The sequence below is a fragment of the Geotrypetes seraphini genome, chromosome 6, assembly GCF_902459505.1.
Source record: "Geotrypetes seraphini chromosome 6, aGeoSer1.1, whole genome shotgun sequence".
Taxonomy (NCBI): domain Eukaryota; kingdom Metazoa; phylum Chordata; class Amphibia; order Gymnophiona; family Dermophiidae; genus Geotrypetes; species Geotrypetes seraphini.
Genome location: NC_047089.1, coordinates 76,603,485 through 76,625,712, shown reverse-complemented (window position 1 = coordinate 76,625,712; position 22,228 = coordinate 76,603,485). Strand labels below are relative to the sequence as shown.

At 41.7% G+C, this 22,228-nt stretch overlaps 1 protein-coding gene across 5 annotated transcripts in view; it reads left to right on the top strand.

Annotated features, from left to right (window-relative positions):
* DIAPH3 (diaphanous related formin 3) overlaps positions 1 to 22,228 on the top strand; it is a 394,284-nt gene that overhangs the window by 180,377 nt on the left and 191,679 nt on the right. For all 5 annotated transcript variants that reach the window (XM_033949909.1, XM_033949907.1, XM_033949908.1 and 2 more), the window contains 3 exons: positions 2,298 to 2,392; positions 8,838 to 8,939; positions 11,069 to 11,308. In XM_033949909.1, coding sequence (XP_033805800.1) covers positions 2,298 to 2,392; positions 8,838 to 8,939; positions 11,069 to 11,308 — 437 coding nt within the window. The remainder of the gene's footprint in view (positions 1 to 2,297; positions 2,393 to 8,837; positions 8,940 to 11,068; positions 11,309 to 22,228) is intronic.

The window sequence follows — 22,228 nt, the reverse complement described above, 5'->3', positions numbered from 1 at the left end:
ATTCAACAGTTAATTCTTATTATATTTAGGCAACTTTTCTTATTCAGAAGGCCTACTTATCTTAAGTCAGCGCTTGCATTATAGAAAAGCCAACGTGGCCATCGTTTCATGGGCAAAGATTCCAACCCACTGCATCAGGGTCGATTATGGTAGAAAACAAGCCGTTAAAAAAACAAAAAAGTTTTTTTGTTTGAATAAACAGCAATATATTTTATACAATTTCTACACAATAAATTCACTTACTTACTGCTCACTGTGTAGTTGAAAGTGGTCACAAAGTCTAAACAAAATGGCGACAGCCTCATTTTAAAATACTTGGCAGTGTACTGACATAGGAGACATAGGAGAACCCACACACCATTCACACACCCTCCAACCAAAAGCGTCAAAAGAAAAAAACTATACGACAACCTTCTAGCCACTCGAGCTGCAACATTCGACCCCCAACTCTACAACCTATTGACCTCGACCACAGACTACAAAACCTTCAAAAAAGAAATAAAAACCCTTCTATTCAAAAAAACACATAAAACCGAACTAACTCAATCAGAAATGTCCCAAGCATCACCTGCAATTACTCCATATGTACTTCTAATGTCATGACAATTCAGACATAATTTGTTATGTGTGGAATAATGGTTACATATATGAGGTTCAATAAAATAAAATTTTCACTGCCTGTTTCTATTCTGACCATTTATTCCGTTTCATGGTTATTACAAAAAATATTTTTTTACATTGGGGGTGTCAAAAATGATGGGCCCCGGGTGCCACATACCCTAGGTACTCCACTGGGTTCACCTTTCTGGATCAAAGAACACAATCTGTGCTACTAGGGACAGCTAAATCAAACCCCCAAATCAATTAAATACGGAGTTCCCCAAGGTGCCTTGCTATCCCCTCTCCTCTTCAATCTATATATCAGGCTAGTCATCGACATTGCACAACATTAAGATTCACACCTATGCTGATGACCTTCAACTATTGCTCCCCCAGGTGACGATCAGCCAACCCAACTCACTAACCTCCTATACTGCCTCTCTGATATGAAAAACTGGATGACAGCCAATAAACTCCAGCTGAATGCCTCAAAGACTAAACTATCCTGGGATTCCACCCCCTTAACAGCAAAAGACCAGGTACAAAGTCTTGGAATTATATTGGATGGCTACCTGTCCCTCTCCGCCCATGTCTCGCAGGTAGTTTCCACATCTTTTTATTACCTACACCAACTGCGAAGGATCAAACCCTACCTCCCAGAAACAGACTTAGCACAACTGCTATATGCCTACGTACTCTCTAGACTAGACTACTGCAACTCCCTATCCAATGGCATCGCTGCAAGAGATCTAAAACGCCTCCAAAAAGTCCAGAACTCAGCAATTTGACTCCTATATAACTTCAGCTACCATGACCCCATTACTACAGCGCTCTATGCAGCTCACTGGTTACCATTCAAAAAGCGATGCATCTTCAAAGCCCTGGCAATGACACACAAGATATTCTACAAAAAACCCCTAGCCTACATAGCATCCAAGCTACGCCTATACACCCCTAACTGCCCCCTCTGCTCCAAAGCAGAACAGAACTCAGCATTCCCACAGAGAGATCCCTCCGAATGAGTACGGCGTACAAAAGATCCTACAGCCATTTCCTACCTCAGCTATGGAACAGACTACCCACACAGATCAGGTCGCTAGATTCACTAATGACCTTTCGCAGAGCAGTAAAGACCTTCCTCTTCCGCCATCGAGCCATTAAAAACTACCTTCTGAATATACTTTTGTAATCTGCCTAGAACTGTGAGGTTAAGGCAGAATAAAAGTCACTAATGTAATGTTACTTCTCCTAGTACTCTTCGCTATGACCAGTCTGGCCTCTAGAATAAGCTCTGTTATTGTCTACGGTAACCTATTTGTTGTCATGACTAGTCTGTTTTCAAAAATTGTGAATGTCGACTTGTAACCTGTTCTGAGCTTCTGGGAGAAAGGGATAGAAATTGAAATAAATAAATATGCATGGCAGGGCTGCTACCAAAAATTTCTTAAAGCTGTAAAGTGCTGGGTAGCATCTGCACTGGACTTCTTCAGGATGATTTCACCCAGATGTAAGGATACCTAGCCTGCTTTCCCTGAAGAACAACTGCTACAGGTAAGCAACTTTGTGTTATCTAATAGTAATGCATCAATGATGTGTTTTATTGTAGGTAAAGAAAAAAATCAAATTGAAAAAATTGGGGTGACAGTAGATTTTGTGTATTTCTGTATCAGCAATTTTCTTTTCAAAATTTGTTTCAGCCATTTTCTTGGGTTCATTCCGAGTTCCTTATGAGGAAATAAAAAGAATGATATTGGAAGTAGATGAAACACAGTTGCTAGAATCCATGATTCAGGTAAACAAATTGGCGTTTATTTTAAATCTTTCTTAAATATTTTCTTTTGAATTTATTACTTGCAGTTTATTTGGTAAAATGTTGGATATTATGTAGAACAGTGGTCTCAAACTTGCGGCCCGGGGGCTACATGCGGCCCGCCAGGTATTATTTTGCGGCCCGCAGTCTATACTAGTGTTGTCTGTACTAGTGCTGCCCGCTCTTTGCAGCGTCCTCCAGCTTCCCCCCTGGCCTCCCGCTCTTACCTTCAGATAATTACCACAGCCTGCAGAGAGGATCGCCGGTGCTGTAGCGATCTTTGTAGGCTGCTGTCGTCCCAAGCAGCACGTTCCCCCTGCCGCGATCCTGCCCCTGACATCAGAGGAGGGGCGGGACCGTGACAGAGGGAATATGCTGCGGAGACCGATGGCAGCCTGCAAGGAACGCTACAGCACCAGTGATCCTCTCTGCAGGCTGCGGTAAATAGCTGAAACTAAGACTGGGAGGCCAGGGGAGAAGCTGGAGGATGCTGCAAAGAAGGGGGGAACATGCAGGTCTTCATGGGAGGAGGGAAGATTTATAAACAATAAAGAGTTTTACCTCATGCAAAATTGTCATTTCTTTAATAAGACATTAACTTTTTTTCTGCGGCCCTCCAAGTACCTACAAATCCAAAATGTGGCCCTGCAAAGGGTTTGAGTTTGAGACCACTGATGTAGAACCTTACAGAGATCCCTACAAAAATGTGTGTTTGCAGGGTCAAACTACTGAAAGAGAGTGCTGATCCTATATGTATGTAAAATGTCCCCAAATCAGTGCCCTTGTTAAGAACTGTTTTTACAAACTCAAAATGATAAGGTCCTTAGTCCCTCTCTTAGATATTCATTGTCTCAATATTCTGATTCCCTATAATTCGCTATACAAAGGGTTATGTCAAAAGGATATTAGACGCCTTCAACTGATCCAAAACACAGCCATCAAAATCATTATGAATTTAAAAAATACGATCATGTCACTCCCCTGCTAAAGAAGGCTCACTGGCTTTCCATCCCCCACCAGATTACGTATAAAATTGCTCTCTTAACTTTCAAATCCCAAAAGACCAATGAGCCTGCATTCATTAATAGACTCCTGATCCCATATGAGCCTCCTAGAACTCTAAGATCTGTGTATCAACACACATTCTATGTCCCTGCGTTAAAAATTATTGGTACCCACCGTGCCTCTATTTTTTCTGTCACAGCTCCTAGATCTGGAATTCCCTCCCATCACATATCAGTGCGGAACAAAATTTAGATAAATTTAAGGGCAGTCTAAAATGTTTCCTTTTCAGAGATGCCTATGAGTAATCTACCATTCTTGATATCTTGCCATCTTTTATCTTACCCCCCTCCTTTCCCTGATGTTTTTTCCTTTTCTGTTTTCTTTATCTTCAAAAATGTAGCTCTCCCTCCTCCTCCTATGTTGTGTTAGTTTGGTCCATGATAGGTCTTGTTTGTTTTTTGATATTCCCCCTTTCTTTTAATTTTCATGTATTATTTTCATGTACAACACTTTGAATCTTATGTTTAGTGTTTAATCAGATTTTAATAAACTATGAAACTATGGGTGGTGACGACATTTACATGACTGAGATAAGCAAGGTCAAGAAAAGCTTTTTCAAAAACAGTGGAGGTGGGGTGTTTTGTTTTGTTTTTTTGCATCATATAGTCATGGCTGGAGGTGAGGCTCACTTTCATGTTCCCTTCTTATTTTATGTACATAAATTATTTTTTTTTCTCATCCTGTGTCTTTGAAAAAGCATGTCAATTAAAATAAGTTAAGCATTTATGGGTATGAAAGGTGGAGCTAGTAGCAGTGCAAGGAAATCTGGATTCTATTTCAAGCAGAACTGTTGCTCCTTGAGTATTTTGGAGATTTGGATGCTGTTAAATTTTTCACAGCCCTAGCCCATAGAGATGATGAGAGGTTTGTGACCATTTGATAATGGCAATAACTAGTCTAGTGAAAACTGGTTCTGATTGAGCAAGACGCCTGAAGGAGCAGGGGAGACATGATGGACCAAAAAAAACCCCAACAACTCACAAAGTTTTAATGTCGTAGTAGTAGTTTTATGAAAACTTGCTATATCATAAACATGAACTTAAGAATAGTCTTACTAGGTCAGACCAGTGGTCCATCTAGCCTAGTAGCCTGTCTTCACAGTGCCAATCTAGGTCACTAGTCCTGGCAAAACCCCCAAAAGTAGCAACATTCCAACCTACTGATCCAGGGCAAGCAGTGGCTTTCTCTGTCTGTCTCAATAATAGACAATGGACTTTTCCTCCAGGAAATTGTCCAAACCTTTCTTAAAACCAGCTACATTTTCGCTCCATAAAATGCACCTAACCATAAGACACACCCTAGATTAGAGGAGGAAAACAAAAAAAACCCAATACCCATTCTGAACCAAATTCTCCCTGCTAGGCTCTGCACCCAACCCCACACTCCCTGCCAGGCTCTGTACCCTTTCCCCCTCTGGTGGTCTAGTAGTAGACCGTGACAGAGTGAGCGGGACAGGGTACAGATGTCAAGGCAGATGACTTTTTAAAATATGCAATGTCACCTCAGTAATAACTATAGAAAAATAGACAAATATAGTGCAAAATATAGACAGCAGATATAAATTCTCAAAACTGACACATTTTGACACTAAAATAAAAATAAAATCATTTTTCCTACCTTTGTGGTCTGGTGATATCTTTCTTTCCTTACGCAGGCGCAACAATTGTTCCTCCCTCCCTCCTTCCTATGTCCTCCTCAATGCCTTCCAGCCTTTGTCCTCTTTCTTCCCCCAGAAAGGAACTCAATATACCAGGAAAGAGGACCCAAAAAAACCCCAGCTATGATGTTCTTAGGTTTGGCTCTAACAAAGAATATGCTGCAGAACTTGGTTATATTTTGTTACAAAGATTTTGTTGAATGTCCTTGAAATTTGTTAACTGAAGTTATGGCAGTCTATATGAAGTCCCTATCTTCTGTCAGTTATTTTGCTACAAACTAAACATTGCTACCTCAGCTGATCTCAAAAAGTAAAAGGACATAACATACATCATGCTTTATCAGACCAAAATTCCATCCTGTTTCTCCAATGGTGATCAATCCAGGAGCAAATTCCCAGTAGAATCCCAAAGAGTAGATGCATTCCTTGTATATGAAACAAAGTGATAAAAATCTAATCTAATCTTCCATTTGTGAGTCGCACATATCTTATAGGCTCAAGGTGACAGATTAAAGAGGAAGGGGAAAAGGAGGAGAAGAGATAAGAGAAGAGATAAGAGGAGGGACTTAGATGTAGGGGATGCTATACAGAAACTGAGATAGATAGTTGTCAAAAAGGTGAGTCTTCAGGTTTTTTCTGAATCTAATGTAGTTTGTCTCTTTCCTGATAGCTTCTGATAGGTCATTCCAGTGGCGTACCTAGCATATGTGACACCCATTTTTTGTACAGAAAACATGATTTTTAGTAACGAGCCACACGTCACACATGAGTACCTAGGAAAAGGCAGCATCTTACATACTGCAGTGAACAGTACAACATCAATACACCCATTGTAAAACTAAACAAGCCAGACTAGTACAGATCAATCCTGCAGTCAAGCCTAACAAAAAACCATGTCTTTCAAATACACAGAACACAGAAAAAACCTTCGCCTAATATGGAATATGTAATCACAAACTAACCCCTCCCTCTTTTACAAAACTGTAGTGTGGATTTTAGCCACAGTGGTAACAGCTCTGACGCTCATAGAATTCTGAGCATCAGAGTTGCTACCACCACGGCTGGCGCTAAAAAACGCTCCACAGTTTTGTAAAAGGGGGGATAAAATAGAAATACATAGACAAAGGTTAAATTGAACCAGTAAGAAGCTGGACTCTGCATACAATGCAACACCACAGAAACATTGACACATATCTCCTAAAGCAATAAATAAATATAATTTTTTTTTCTACCTTTGTATTCTGTGGTTTCTGCTTTCCTCATCTTCTTGTAACTCTCTTCCTTCCATCCAATGTCTGCCGTCTCTCTTCCCCTATATGGCATCTTCTCTCCTTCTATGCCCCTACCAGAAACTGTATGCCTCCCCCTTCCATCTCTCCTTTCACCCCCCATTGGTCTGGCATCTCTCTCCTCTCCTTCCCTCTCCCTTTCCCTTTTTCCCTCATTTTCCTTTTCAATTTATTTTCTGCATCTGTCTAGATTATGTTCTTACTACCCTCTCATCAATGTCCTTTTTTACTGTCTACCTAAAGCTTGCCACCTCTTTCCCTCACCCCTTCCAGTATCTAACTCTATCCTCGTCCCTCAATCCAGCATGTGCCCTTTTTTCTTTCTCATACCCACTTCCTTCCAGCGTCTGCTCCCCCTCTCCCTCACACTTTCATTCAGTGGCTGTCCCTCCTCTCCCCCACACTTCCATTCAGTGGCTGTCCCTCTCTCTACCCCTTCCATCTACTGTTAACCTTCTGTCTCTCCCCTTCCAGTCACTGCCCTCTCTGCCCTTTCCATCCAGTGTCTGCCTTCTCTCTCTTCCATACAACATCTTCCTTCTTTCTATGCTCCTTTCATAACTATCTATCCTGTGCCCCTTCTCTCCTTTGTACATGATTGATTTCAGCTCTGCCACCTCTCCATTTTTTTCTCTCTGTCACCAACCCATCCCCTATGCTCTGGCATCTCTCTCTTCTCCTTTCTTTGCTTCGCACCCCACAGTCTGGTACCTGCCCTTCCCTGATTCTCTGGCATTTCTCTCCTTTCCTTCCATCTTTCCATCCCCCCACCTTGCTCTGAGATCTCTCCCTTCTTTTTCCCTTAGTCTGGCATACCTTCCTCCTTCCCTCCAAGCCCTGGCATCTCCTTTCATTCCCTCCCTCATCTTCCTTCTCCCTCCAGCTGAGTACAGCAACACTCTCTCCTGCAGCTCTGGACTTCCCCACACCTACTCCCCCCAAATTGCCAATGCTTTGGTTACTCTTCTTTCCTCCTCCCTTCCCCAATGCAGGACCCTGTGGCACCATCAGCTCTTAGTCCCTCTAACGCCGGCCCTGCAGCTCCGGACTTCCCCACACCTGCTTCCCCCCCCCCGATCGCTATTATTTTAAACGTTATGGCAGCCACGGCGCTGTAGCCATCGAAGGAGTCTTCTAACCTTGGCCTGCCCCGGAATTCTTCCTGCAACAGCAGCTTCCTGTTCCTGCCTAGGCGGGCGGTGGCTGCAGGAAGAGTTCCAGGGCAGGCCGAGGTTAGAAGTCTCCTTCAATGGATACAGCGCCGTGGCTGCCATAATGTTTAAAATAATAGTGATCGTGGGGGGGAGCAGGTGTGGGGAAGTCCGGAGCTGCAGGGCTGGTGTTAGAGGCAGTGAGAACAGCCGGCTGTGCACCTCCCCAAGGCGTGCACTTGGGGCGGACCGCCCCCCCCCCCCCCCTTGGTACGCCACTGGGTCAATTCTAAAAATGTTTTCTGGATTGTACCCTCTGACAGGGAAGTTAAAAGCTTCATTTTGCTGAGTGAAAAGATACTATCATGTTTTTCTCTTTTTTTTTTTTAGTTGTACTATTGTCATATTTGAAAGGACCAACAGCCATTCCTTATTTACCTATTCTGATTCACTCATATACTGTTTTAGTTGTTTCCCCCAAACTGAGGAGGGGTGTAATATCGGAGCTGTTGAATTTCTTTTTATCTATTTTATTTTCCATTCTCTGTACATTTTCTAGTTTGAGAGGGGGCAACCAGAACCACGCATAATTTTTAAGGTGCAGTCACATCATGAATTGATTAGAGTCATTATGATATTCTCCGCTTTTATAAATTGCTTTTCTAATAACTTGTAATATTCTGTTTTCTTTTTTGACTGCTGCTAGAAACTGAAGAATTTCAATTTATTGTCTATACTGACATTGAAATCCTTTGTGATTATAGTTAGAATTATTTTCCTTGCATCGCATTCCACTTGGCCACATGAAATTTGGTCTGCCATTTAGATGCCCGATCTGGCAATCTTGCAAGGTCATGTAACTTCTCATAATTATGTTAATGTAAACTGTATATTGTTTGTTCATTCTCTGAGGACAAGCAAGCATAATTTCACTTGGGTGATGTCATCCATGGAACCTAGTATGGATACTCCCATGTGAACCGTCACTTTAAATCCTTAGGTAGTACCCATACCGCACATGTGCTGGTGCCTTCCCTCCCAACATCGGCTTGCAGGACCATCATTTCTTAATTTTCCACAGAGCTGAGAAACAGTGTCTTCGATTTCTTCTCAGCGTGTCAAACTTAGATATCTTTTTTGTCCCTTCCCAGTTTATTTTTATTGTAGTTTTCTTCATAATTCTTCATTTTTCTCATTTTTAAAGCCATTCCCTTGAATTTGGTTAAATGAAATGTCTGATGTGATTTTTTTTTTCTTCCATTTAGAGTTTAATAAAGTGTATGCCTGAACAAGAGCATTTGAATGCATTAGCCAGATTTAAAAATGAATATAGCTGCTTATCTGAACCAGAGCAGTTTGGAATTGTGGTGAGTACTATTATTTCTTCTTTTTTCTTTTGTATTTTCTTTATACTAAATATTGCTCTTATAATCATAATTTGGTGTCTAATCATAGCATGCATGATTAGATACCAATTGCTTTCTTAGCAAATTACAGAGAAGTATCTTTGAAGGTCGTCTTTTTCTTAAGAATGGAATTAATGAACTGTTTTGCTTTAATTTTTCAATATTATAATTTGGATTAAGAGGGAGAACATATGTAAAGAATCGCTAGACAGAATGCATCAGGTTTCAGTTTTCTTCAACAAGAGTGGTGACAGTCAAACAAGGGACAAACATGCCATAAGTTTAAACAAAAATGAGTTTATTCAAATCCAGATATAGATAAGACTAGATGTGTCTAAATGTGATGTCCTGAAGCATCCACGTTTTGACATGTCTGCTAAAAATTCTTTCTAGAGAATGACACGGCTAAAAAATTTGTCCCCATCAGCATGGTCCCCATCCTGTTCCCGCGAGCTCGGTCCCCATCCACACAAGCCTCGAATAATTTTATACTGAACTTATTAAAGTTTAAAATGAAACAATATTCTGTACATTTGTCATTTTATAAATCAAAGTTCTGGCTGAGGAACTAGAGAAAGAGATGTTCAGTTGGCAGGGCTTTGTTTATAAATTTTTATCAACACAACTAATACACTACTTTATCCTAAAGCAAAGAAAAGAAAAGAAAAGAGAAGGAATTTGTTTTTTCTACCTTTGTTGTCTGGTTTCTGCTTTCCTCGTCTTCTCCTCATTCAGTTCCTTCCATCCACTGTCTGCTTTCTCTCTCCCTCTTCCATTTGCTCTGTTACTCTGCCTCTCCCTTCCATCTCTCCCTCCACCATCCCCTCCACCATGGCACCCATCTTCTTCCTGCTGCTCTCCCCATAGTCTGGCATTTCTGTCTTCTTCCCTTCCAGTGCCTTCTCCCCCACTCTCTTCCCCATTTCCCTTCCAGCGCCTTCTCCCCATTCTCTCTTCTCCATATCCCTTCCAGCGCCTTTTCCCTTCCACCCCCCCCCCTTCAGCACCTTTTGCATGGTCCAGCAGCCTCCTCCCTACAGATCACCGCCGTTCATCCTGGCATCTCCCTCCCTCCCTTTCCCTTACCTTCGTTGTAAGTTTTAATTTTCTTTTTACAAAGCAGCCAGAGCCTTGAAGTTGCGTGTGTCTGCCGGAAGCTTCTCCTCTGATGCAACTTCCTGTTTCTGGTTGTGTCAGAGGAGAACTTTGGCTGCGACTTCAAGACTCCGCCTGCTTTGTAGAAAGAAAATTAAAACTGGCAACTAAGGTAAAGGGGAGGGAGGGAGGGAGGGAGATGCCAGGAAGGACGGCGGCGATTGGCAGGAAGGAGGGAGAGGGCTGCTGGACCACACGGTGACCACGTGCGTTCCCGCGAAGACGAGGCCATTCACTACTCCACGGGGCAGTGAATGGCCTTGTCCACGCGGCAACCATTTTTTTCCCCTCCGTTTCGGCGGGCTTAGCTGCGGGTAACAGCCACCATGCCATTCTTTTCATTAAGGTTCAGCAAAACATGTTGGATTAAAGGACCCCAGACCAAGCGATAACTATGTATCTAATATTTAACCTTAATGAAAGGATCTTTAACATTTATAAATAACCAAAAAAGAAATATTATATATATAAGTGGACCAGTGATGATTTGGTACATAAAGCTTTAGGGCTGTGAAAGTATTTGAGCCCAAAGTGGTACCACTGAGGTCCTGGGAGTGTTTAATGAAGAATATATAAACAAGATATCAAGTTAGTCTGTGAAAAGTGTGGGCATGATCATTTTAAATTTGGCATATCTTCTTTGAATCAACTAAATCATTGACAGATTATTGCTCGATACATATCAGTTGATAGATGTAAATATAGTGCCTTCCTCATTTATACAAGTTATTGAGAGATGAAGAAAAGCAGTCTCTAATGAGCACTAGCCAGGTTTGTTTCTTGTCCAAGCATTCCTTGTTTAAAAAAAAAAAAAAAATTATGAAATTGCTTCTTTAGGCCTTTGACCACTTATAAATCATCTGAGATTTTATTGATTTTGTATAGCAGTGAATGATGGCATAAATTTTAAGGAAATTTATTTTCTTTTCATTCAGATGAGCAGTGTGAAGAGTGTTCATCGACGGCTCAGTGCTATTCTATTCAAGCTTCAGTTTGAAGAGCATGTGAATAACATCAAACCTGACATGATGGCTATAAGTACTGCATGTGAAGAGATACGAAAGAGCAAAAGCTTCTGCAAATTGCTTGAACTAGTGTTGCTAATTGGAAACTACATGAATGCAGGATCTCGCAACGCAAAGACATATGGATTTAACCTGAGCTCTCTGTGTAAAGTGAGTTGAAATGTTTGTGCTGACAATATATTCATCTTTCCTTTTGTCATTGTAGAGGCTTTTGAAATCTTAGCTTTACTTTGATATTCTTATATAGAGAATGTTGGTTTTTTTATCTGATAAAACGTAAAAAAATAAAAAAGGGGAGGTATTTCTTTTATTGTCTGTAGTAGGCATCATTTTTGTAAGTTTAACAAAATTTGACTGTTGCAACTCAACAGTAGCATTATATATATACAGTGGTACCTCGGTTTACGAGTGCACCGGTTTGCGAATGTTTTGCAAGATGAGCAAAACATTCGCAAAATCGGCACCTCGGAAACCGAGCACGCTTCGATTTGCGAGCACCCCCCCCTGCGAACCGGCACCCTCCCCCCCGCGATCCGGCACCCCCCCGCCACCGCCATCGGGCATCCCCCTGCTGCCATCGGGCACCCCCCCCCCCGCGACCTGAGGTCCCCCCAACCCACCTGAACCCTCTTCTTACTTTTCTGTAGCCTCCGCAGCGGCACCGGCATCAGCATGTCCTGTGCATGCCGGTGCCTGAAGATCTGCTTCCTGTGCTGGGCCTGAGAGTTCACATTCGACGTGAGAGTTCACGTTCGACGTGAACTCTCAGGCCCAGCACAGGAAACAGATCTTCAGGCACCGGCACCACGCACAGGACATGCTGATGCCGGTGCCACTGCGGAGGCTACAGAAAAGTAAGAAGAAGGTTTGGGTGGGTTGGGGGGACCTCAGGTCGCAGCGGGGGGGGGGTACCCGATGGCGGCGGGGGGGGGTGCCTGATGGCGGCAGGGGGGTGCCCGATGGCGGCGGGGGGGGTTGCGGATCGCGGGGGGAAGGGTGCCGGTTCGCGGGGGGGGCCTTCGGGGGGAGCAATGCCGGTTCTCGGGGGGGAGCAGCGCTGCTGGCCTCGGGGGGGGGAGGGGAACCTATCAAAGCGAGTTTCCATTATTTCCTATTGGGAAACTCGCTTTGATAAACGAGCATTTTGGATTACGAGCATGCTCCTGGAACGGATTATGCTCGTAATCCAAGGTACCACTGTATTAGTTTTGCTGAATAGTCTCCTAGGTTTCTTTGTGGACAAGTAGAATCTCTGACTAACATTATGCATTTCTTAAGATTATTTTTATAGTAATATTTGAGGATCCATATATGCTAAATAAGCCTCTCTCCTTTCAAATGAACTGGTAAAATATTTCAGTGGATGGGGGTGGGGGCACCAAAAGTTATACAACACCAAGAGCTAGAGGAGAACTGTGTTTAGAAATTAAACATAGAACTATTCTCATAAGCATTCAGGCATACTTTTATCCAAATATGAAGAAAGTATTGAAATATAAACATTCAGATCAGTTCTTATCATTTAGTTTGGACAAACACTTTGATGAAAATATAATAATAATAATAACGGTTTATATACCGCAGGACTGTGAAGTTCTATGCAGTTTAAAATGATTATAAAAAATGTTACAAATTGAATAGAATTGACATAGTTAATATCTATTGTTTAGCAGTTCTAGAGATCTGGTATTGAGAGAGAGATTGTACGAATCAGTTTCCTATGTACTTTAGGAACAGATATGTTTTCAGTTGACTCCTAAATTCCCTATATGTATTGGCAAGAATATGGAAGAAATGAGAATCTTCCAATGCATCTGGAGAAAGAAACATCAGAATTTGTGAAGCAAGAGAAATTTTTTTTTAGAATCAGATCAGCAAGCAGCAAATTCATAAATATAGTGGGATATAAAAAGAGTTACTTTAGAAGACACATGCTGATCAAAATTTGATGCAGGAATGCTTAAGGAAAGATGAAATTAAAACTGATAAGAATTTGATAGTTGCAGCCCAGCACAATGGACTGTGGGACAACATTGTTCACAACAAACACAGAAAGCAATGCTAAAACGGCATAACAACCATAATAATAATAAGAAGATGGTGCCGGGTTAGGTCACAAGTGCTAGTGCCTTCCTCTCTCATTTCTTTTATTTTGAATTTCTTTTCATGTTGTTTCAATATCTTTCATTTAATTTTAACTCTATTTTAAACTTTTCCATTTATACCTAACTCAATTGTTTTGATTTTTTTTTTTACTATCTATAATTTAATTTTTTTATCTTATTCAGTTCTATCCAAACGTCTGATTCTAGGGCCTAACAGTTTTTAATGGTATCGGGCTTCTACCTACCTTGCCGGGTCAAGTTTTCTTGATTGGTCAGCCGGTGTTTGGAGGTATGCAGTGGTGCAATTCTTGCTGGAGCAACTCAGTGTGGAGGATGTGAGGGACGCGTCCTATGTGCTTAAGGGGGCTTGGCCATTCTGCTCAGGATCTGGCCCACTCGACTGGAGGTCCCTGTGGCAATCGGGGAAACCCCTTGACATTGTTCGCCTGTGGTGCAGAGATCCAGCTCTTGGTCTCTGGCTAGGGTGGTTTGCTGCATCTTCCTTCGGCATCAGTGGGACCTCGATAATGCCATTGCTCCTTCGCTTCAAGGGATCACCGGTGGCCTGGCTTCCTTCCTCGGCCTGCTGTCTTCAACTGTTTGGACTGTCTGCTTCGGTGGACCTGCTTATCTGTCTTTGATGGCCTCCAATCTTAGAAACATAGAAACAATGTCTCTCCATCAGGCAGAGGTTGACTGTCCTACCTGCCAGGATCTAATTTGGCTATGGTAGAGCCAACTTCTGCTTTGCAGAATGAATTTAAATCATCTTCAAAGACTTTATTTTATTCTACATTCTCCTCTCCATCTAATTTATATGTAATTGCAGCTAGTACATAGTTCCAACTAATGGGTCTGGCCTGAGCCACTTATGATATATACGTATATCATATCTCTTTATCTTATCTCTAGATTTCCTATCACTAATGGAGTTCCTTTCCAAATTTGTGTAACATAGTAGATGACGGCAGATAAAGACCCGAATGGTCCATCCAGTCTGCCCAACCTGATTCAATTCAATTTAATTTTTTTTTTTTTTAATTTTTCTTCTTAGCTATTTCTGGGCATGAATCCAAAGCTTTACCCGGTACTGTGCTTGGGTTCCAACTGCCAAAATCTCTGTTAAGACTTACTCCAGCCCATCTACACCCTCCCAGCCATTGAAGCCCTCTCCTGCCCATCCTCCACCAAACGGCCATACACAGACATAGACCGTGCAAGTCTGCCCAGTAACTGGCCTAGTTCAATATTTAATATTATTTTCTGATTCTAAATCTTCTGTGTTCATCCCACGCTTCTTTGAACTCAGTCACAGTTTTACTCTCCACCACCTCTCTCGGGAGCGCATTCCAGGCATCCACTACCCTCTCCGTAAAGTAGAATTTCCTAACATTGCCCCTGAATCTACCACCCCTCAACCTCAAATTATGTCCTCTGGTTTTACCATTTTCCTTTCTCTGGAATAGATTTTGTTCTACGTTAATACCCTTCAAGTATTTGAACGTCTGAATCATATCTCCCCTGTCTCTCCTTTCCTCTAGGGTATACATATTCAGGGCTTCCAGTCTCTCCTCATACGTCTTCTGGCGCAAGCCTCCTATCATTTTCGTCGCCCTCCTCTGGACCGCCTCAAGTCTTCTTACGTCTTTCGCCAGATACGGTCTCCAAAACTGAACACAATACTCCAAGTGGGGCCTCACCAATGACCTGTACAGGGGCATCAACACCTTCTTCCTTCTACTGACTACGCCTCTCTTTATACAGCCCAGCATCCTTCTAGCAGCAGCCACTGCCTTGTCACACTGTTTTTTCGCCTTTAGATCTTTGGACACTATCACCCCAAGGTCCCTCTACCCGTCCGTGCATATCAGCTTCTCTCCTCCCAGCATATACGGTTCCTTCCTATTATTAATCCCCAAATGCATTACTCTGCATTTCTTTGCATTGAATTTTAGTTGCCAGGCATTAGACCATTCCTCTAACTTTTGCAGATCCTTTTTCATATTTTCCACTCCCTCTTCGGTGTCTACTCTGTTACAAATCTTGGTATCATCTGCAAAAAGGCACACTTTTCCTTCTAACCCTTCAGCAATATCACTCACATACATATTGAACAGGATTGGCCCCAGCACCGAACCCTGAGGGACTCCACTAGTCACCTTTCCTTCCTTCGAGCGACTTCCATTAACCACCACCCTCTGGCGTCTGTCCGACAGCCAGTTTCTGACCCAGTTCACCACTTTGGGTCCTAACTTCAGCCCTTCAAGTTTGTTCAACAGCCTCCTATGAGGAACTGTATCAAAGGCTTTGCTGAAATCCAAGTAAATTACATCTAGCATATGTCCTCGATCCAGCTCTCTGGTCACCCAATCAAAAAATTCAATCAGGTTCGTTTGGCACGATTTACCTTTTGTAAAGCCATGTTGCCTCTGATCCTGTAACCCATTAGATTCAAGGAAGTACACTATCCTTTCTTTCAGCAACACTTCCATTATTTTTCCAACAACTGAAGTGAGGCTCACTGGCCTGTAGTTTCCTGCTTCATCCCTGTGACCACTTTTATGAATAGGGACCACATCCGCTCTCCTCCAATCCCCAGGAATCACTCCCGTCTCCAGAGATTTGTTGAACAAGTCTTTAATAGGACTCGCCAGAACCTCTCTGAGCTCCCTTAGTATCCTGGGATGGATCCCGTCTGGTCCCATCGCTTTGTCCACCTTCAGTTTTTCAAGTTGCTCATAAACACCCTCCTCCGTGAACGGCGCAGAATCTACTCCATTTTCTTGTGTAACTTTCCCAGACAATCTCGGTCCTTCTCCAGGATTTTCTTCTGTGAACACAGAACAGAAGTATTTGTTTAGCACATTTGCTTTCTCCTCATCACTCTCCACATATTTGTTCCCAGCATCTTTTAGCCTAGCAATTCCATTTTTTATCTTCCTCCTTTCACTAATATATTTGAAAAAATTTTTATCTCCCTTTTTTACATTTTTAGCCATTTGTTCTTCTGCCTGTGCCTTCGCCAAATGTATCTCTCTCTTGGCTTCTTTCAGTTTCACCCTGTAGTCCTTTCTGCTCTCCTCTTCTTGGGTTTTTTTATATTTCATGAACGCCAACTCTTTCGCCTTTATTTTCTCAGCCACTAGGTTGGAGAACCATATCGGCTTCCTTTTTCTCTTGTTTTTATTGATTTTCTTCACATAAAGGTCCGTAGCCATTTTTATCGCTCCTTTCAGCTTAGACCACTGTCTTTCCACTTCTCTTATGTCCTCCCATCCTATCAGCTCTTTCTTCAGGTACTTTCCCATTGCATTAAAGTCCGTACGTTTGAAATCTAGGACTTTAAGTATCGTGCGGCCGCTCTCCACTTTAGCCGTTATATCAAACCAAACCGTTTGATGATCGCTACTACCCAGGTGAGCACCCACTCGAACATTAGAGATACTCTCTCTATTTGTGAGGACCAGATCCAATATCTCTTTTTCCCTTGTGGGTTCCGTCACCATTTGTCTGAGCAGAGCCTCTTGAAAGGCATCCACAATCTCCCTACTTCTTTCCGATTCCGCAGACGGAACATTCCAGTCCGCATCCGGCAGGTTGAAATCTCCCAACAGCAGAACTTCCTCTTTCCTTCCAAACTTTTGGATATCCACAATCAGATCCTTATCAATTTGCTGCGATTGAGTCGGAGGTCTGTAGACTACACCCACGTAGATAGAAGTTCCATTTTCTCTTTTCAGAGCAATCCATATCGCTTCTTCCTCTCCCCAGGTCCCTTGCATTTCGGTCGCTTGGATATTGATCTTTACATAGAGAGCTACTCCTCCACCTTTATGACCATCTCTGTCCTTCCTAAAAAGATTATATCCCGGTATATTTGCATCCCATCCATGTGATTCACTGAACCATGTCTCTGTGATAGCAACAATATCTAGATCTGCCTCTAATATCAGGGCTTGCAGATCATGAACTTTGTTGCTTAGACTGAGAGCATTTGTGGTCATCGCTTTCCAGCTATTTTTCAGCGATAATCTCCTTTTTCGTATGGATTTTTGTGTCATTTCACTTTCCGTTGCAATACTAAGAAATGAGTTGCTGATATTGCTTATGTTGCAGCCTTTACTACTATCACATCTTTTCTTTTGCCGGGGGTGGTCTCTATAATTGTCCTTCGTACATACACCACCCCCACCTTCTAGTTTAAATGCCTAGAAAAATATTGTCTAAATTTCTCTGCAAGGTTTCTTTTTCCTGCTGTAGTAATATGTAGCCCATCAGTGCAATATAGCTTCTTGTCCTTCCATGTATTTCCCCATCCTCCTATGTACCTGAAGCCTTCTTGATGACACCAGGCTCTGAGCCATCTATTAAAGTCCTCTGTGTTTTTCACTCTTTGCTCTCCCTTTCCATATGCAGGCAGTATTTCAGAAAAAGCTAAAGTCTTTACAAAAGGTTTCACGCCCTCACCAAGCTCTCGAAAAGCTTTCTGTGCTGCAAGTGTGGAGTTGTTGGCCAGGTCATTTGTTCCCAGATGGATAACAACATCAGTGTTAAAATCCTTAGTTTCTTCCTTAATTATAGTCAGTATTTGCCTGGAACTCCTGCTTAGACCTGTAATATGCTTAAGCGTTATAACTAATGTTAATAAAACATACACTGCAAACAGTTAACACCTCTTGTTGCTTGTTCTGATATGTTTTTTGTTAGAAAGTCTCTAAACAGTAAGGTATGTAGTTTTCTATTGGAAAGTACTGTATATAAATGCTAACTTAGTATCAGAAACTCATTGGGATCAAAACTCTTTAGAGCCTAGAGCTCACATGGGTCATTTCAATTTCAGCTGATAAAAAACATTTAAAAAAAACAAGTAAAAGAACAGTTTTGTTAATGATACACATATTATACACTGCCATGTTACAACTTTGATGTCTATTTATGTTATCGTACACTGGCAGCTACCATATCTGTTTTATATGTTATGTTCTATTTTACTAAAAATTTCAATAAAAATATTTGAAATCTGATTTGCTAATGTGTAGATACTACCAATATAAACAACTCACCCCACCTCTTTACAAAACCATAGCGCGTTTTTTAGCCACAGCCATGATGGTAACAGCTCTGATGCTCATAGAATTCCTATCAGCGTTAGAGCTGTTACTGCCACGGCTGTCGCTAAAAAAACAAGCTATGGTTTTATGAAATGGGGGGTTAATGCATTCATTTCACCTCCTAATAGTAAGGAAAGAAAAGACTTCAAATTAAGTTGCTACTGAACTTTTTGTATCTCTCTTAAGTTTCTTCAAATGTCTAGTTAACATATTCCAATTAGTAAATTTTTCAGTGTTGTGAATCTAATTAAAAAAAATTTTCTGACTAATGTTGGCTCAGTAATAAGTAGTTTGCATGATGCATTCAACAGTCTGAGCTCCATGAGCACTTGAAGTCTTTTCCTTCCTCACCTGTTTAACACGCATGTTTTTTTTTTTTTTTTTTTAAATGATTCCCATAATAAATGGAACTCCTTGGTCTTTTCTTTGTCCTTTTTGTCTTGAATAAACCATAAACTCTATCAAACAAGAATTGGAGCACTGTAAAATGATAAAAAAAATAATAGTACAGTCAAACCACGGTTTGCGAGTAACCTGGTTTGTGAGTGTTTTGCAAGATGAGCAAAACATTCTCGCAAAACTTGTCTCGCAAACCGAGTGTTGACTCGATTTGCGAACACCCCTCCCCCTCGAGAACTGGCATCGCTCCCCCCCGCTCAAACCAGCACCTCCGCCCGAACAACTTTAAACTTACCCCTCCCCCCCCGCGTCTGGCACTGGCACGCAGCCCACAGGACGTGCCGGTGCCGCTTGAAGAACTTCCTGCCTGCCTCCAAGAATCTCGGCGAGAGGGAGAATTAGAAGGCCTTGAGCATGCGCAGATGCATGCTCAAGGCCCGGCAGAGGCAGGAAGTTCTTCAAGCGGCACCGGCACGTCTTGTGGGCTGTGTGCCGGTGCCAGACCGGGGGGAGGGGGTAAGTTTAAAGTTGTTCGGGCGGGGCGGTTCACGCGGGGGGGGGCTTTGCGAGCGGGGGGAGCAGCGCCGCTGGCCTCGGGGTGGGGGGTGGGAACGTATCAAGCGAGTTTCCATTAATTCCTATGGGGAAACTTGCTTTGATATACGAGTATTTTGGTTTACGAGCATGCTTCTGGAACGAATTATGCTCGTAAACCAAGGTTCCACTGTAGTTAATAGAGATATAAGAGCCAAACAAACATTCTGTACTGTGGGCCTCTTTTACAAAGCCGTGCTAGCGGCTGCCCTGCGCTAACGGCCCCGAAGCCCATAGAGATTTAAAGGGCTTCGGGGCTGTTGCCGCACGGCAGCCGCTAGTGCAGCTTTGTAAAAGAGGCAGTAAATGTTGAAAGAATGAACATAATAAAAAAGAAGGAAGGCCAGGAAGTGTGGTAGAAAAATAGATGAAGTCCCAATGTTAGCTGGCACTGATCTATTTAAAATAATTCTTAAGTACATCATCAGTATACTAAGTATTACATCCTATGAAATCTAGAATAATGTATAATACAAGGATAAAGTTGAACTCTAGTAATAAATTTAAGGGAGACGGATTGTGTTTGACATAACCTCTCTTAAGGGTAAGATTCATTACCATCATGTTTTGTGTAAAATTAGTCAATTAGGAGATACTAACACCATAATTTTTTAAAGGATGTTTTCTTCATACATTTGTTATGAACCTTTACTTGTATCACTTCTTAAACAAAAACATAGCAAATACTTGAATCAAATTTGTAAGGAAATTACCTTAGATATCTTTGGGGCACTGTCTCCAAATGCCAATGTAAATTTTATGAAGAACCACTTAAGGGAATTTATTGACACAAGGAGATCATAACATTGAGTTTACTGATGAAATTTAACATGTGATGTTTGGGGGTCCTATGATTGACTATTGAGAGCTGTGCTACAGATGCTTTTTGAATCAAGCCCTACTCCACATCTGAAGACACTCATCAGAATGTTTAAGAAAGAAGTATATATGTGTTTGATTTTCTTAGCATTGGCTGTGATGACTTTACTCAGCATTAACTAACTGGTCTTTGGTTTCATATACAATACAATTTTTATTTGTATACTGCCAATACCTCTTCAAAGTTCACAGCAGTTCACAAACAATAAAGCAATCAAATATTAGGAGCTTAGAAAAATATTCCTAACTGTCCCAAAGGCTCACAATCAGACTAAAGCACCTGTATGAACAATTTCTTACATACTAAGCGTACCAAAAAGGAAAAGCAAAATAACAAAACATTAGATCAGAATAAAACAGAAAAGTAGTTAAAGTTAGATCAGTTTGGAGTAATCAACCTTTCCAGATAAAATAACAAATTAAAATAAAAAATAAGAAAATAAAAACAATAAAATAATCACTGAGCATCAGAACAGTCAAAGTAGTGTAGCCAGTTTGTTTAAACACCTCCCCTCTTATTCCCTTGCTCTCTTTCATTTGATGATGTTTGAATCAATATGGTTACAGAGTAAACTCTGTTATCCAGCACCAATGGAGACTGGTAGGTGCCGGATAACTGTAGTTTTTTGTTGCTTGAGAGTTACTTTATAATAGTTGCTTGAGAGTTACTTTATAATAGTCCCTTTATAATAGTCCCTTCCCAACGCACTCTCTTCCTTTCTCTATCACTCCCTTACCCCCACTTGTTGGTCCATTATCTGTTCCTCCCTTCCCACCCGCCTTTCTGGTCTGGGTCTTTTTTTCTCCCTCGCCCCCACTTATGGGTCCAGCATCCATCCATCTCCCCTCCCCTGCTTTTCATCCTGCTGGATCCTTGCCTCCCACCCCTCCCCCCACACACACTCTTCTTGTGCACCTCCCTCTCCCCTGCTCTGCCCCCTCACCTCCGTGCAGGTCTTGCCTACTGGATCCCCCCTCACCCAATGCAGTTCAACCCCTCTTTCTCATCTTCACTTACCCAAAGCAGCAGTGGCAGTCAGTCAGCAGAAGCAACGCTGTAAACAGGCTGCTTGCAGCCAGCCCTGGCAGGGCCTTTCCTCTGCTGTGTCAGAAGTGACATGGAAAAGGAAAGGTATTGCTGGGGCTGGCTGCAAAAGCCTGTTTACAGCACTGCCTCTGGTACTTTGGGAAAGTGAGGGGGAGAGGGAGGGGTGAAGACCATAAACCCAAATTTTCACCAAATTGAAGGGAAAATAAGTGAACCTACTAAAGAATTGAAAGATTTGAAAAGTGAAGCGACTGCTTCTAATTCCTCTGTTCAGAAACTTGAACAGGAAATAAAAACTTCCAAACAATTACAAGAAAGTCTAATGAAAGATAATATTAGCCTTAGGAAGAAGATGGAAAATAATTCTAGATATAATAGCTTAAGGCTGATTAATTTCCCTAGGCTAACGTTCAAGAGGTATCTGCTTGAAGTATTGGGAGTATCGGAAGAATCGTTACCCCCACTATCATGAGTGTATTGTTTGCCTGACAAAAATCAATCTAAAAAAAGTCTCTTGATCAAGAATTATTAAATGTATCGGAATTATTGGAGAAATCAGATAAAGAAGCAGCAGTGCCAACAACTTTGATTATATCTGTAGCTCTTTCTATTGATGAAGTCTGGTTGTTAAAACTTTTCTTTAAAAATAGACAGAATTCATGGGATTTAAAATACAGATGCTCCCTGATTTTTCACAGGAGCAGCAGAATTTATTTTGATGAAACCTGGGGTTTTATCTTTGGGTGCTACTTTTTACTTACGACAACCTTGTAAGTGTACAGTGTGTTACCACACTGTTAAATATGTTTTCTTTGAGCCAAATCAGTTCACTTCATTTTTTTTTAGAATTGTCCCATTTGGAAGTAGAAAAATCTTAAGCCCTTAAGCCCAAGGAATTTAACTCCTGTACTCAGCGTTATAGCCATTATTATCC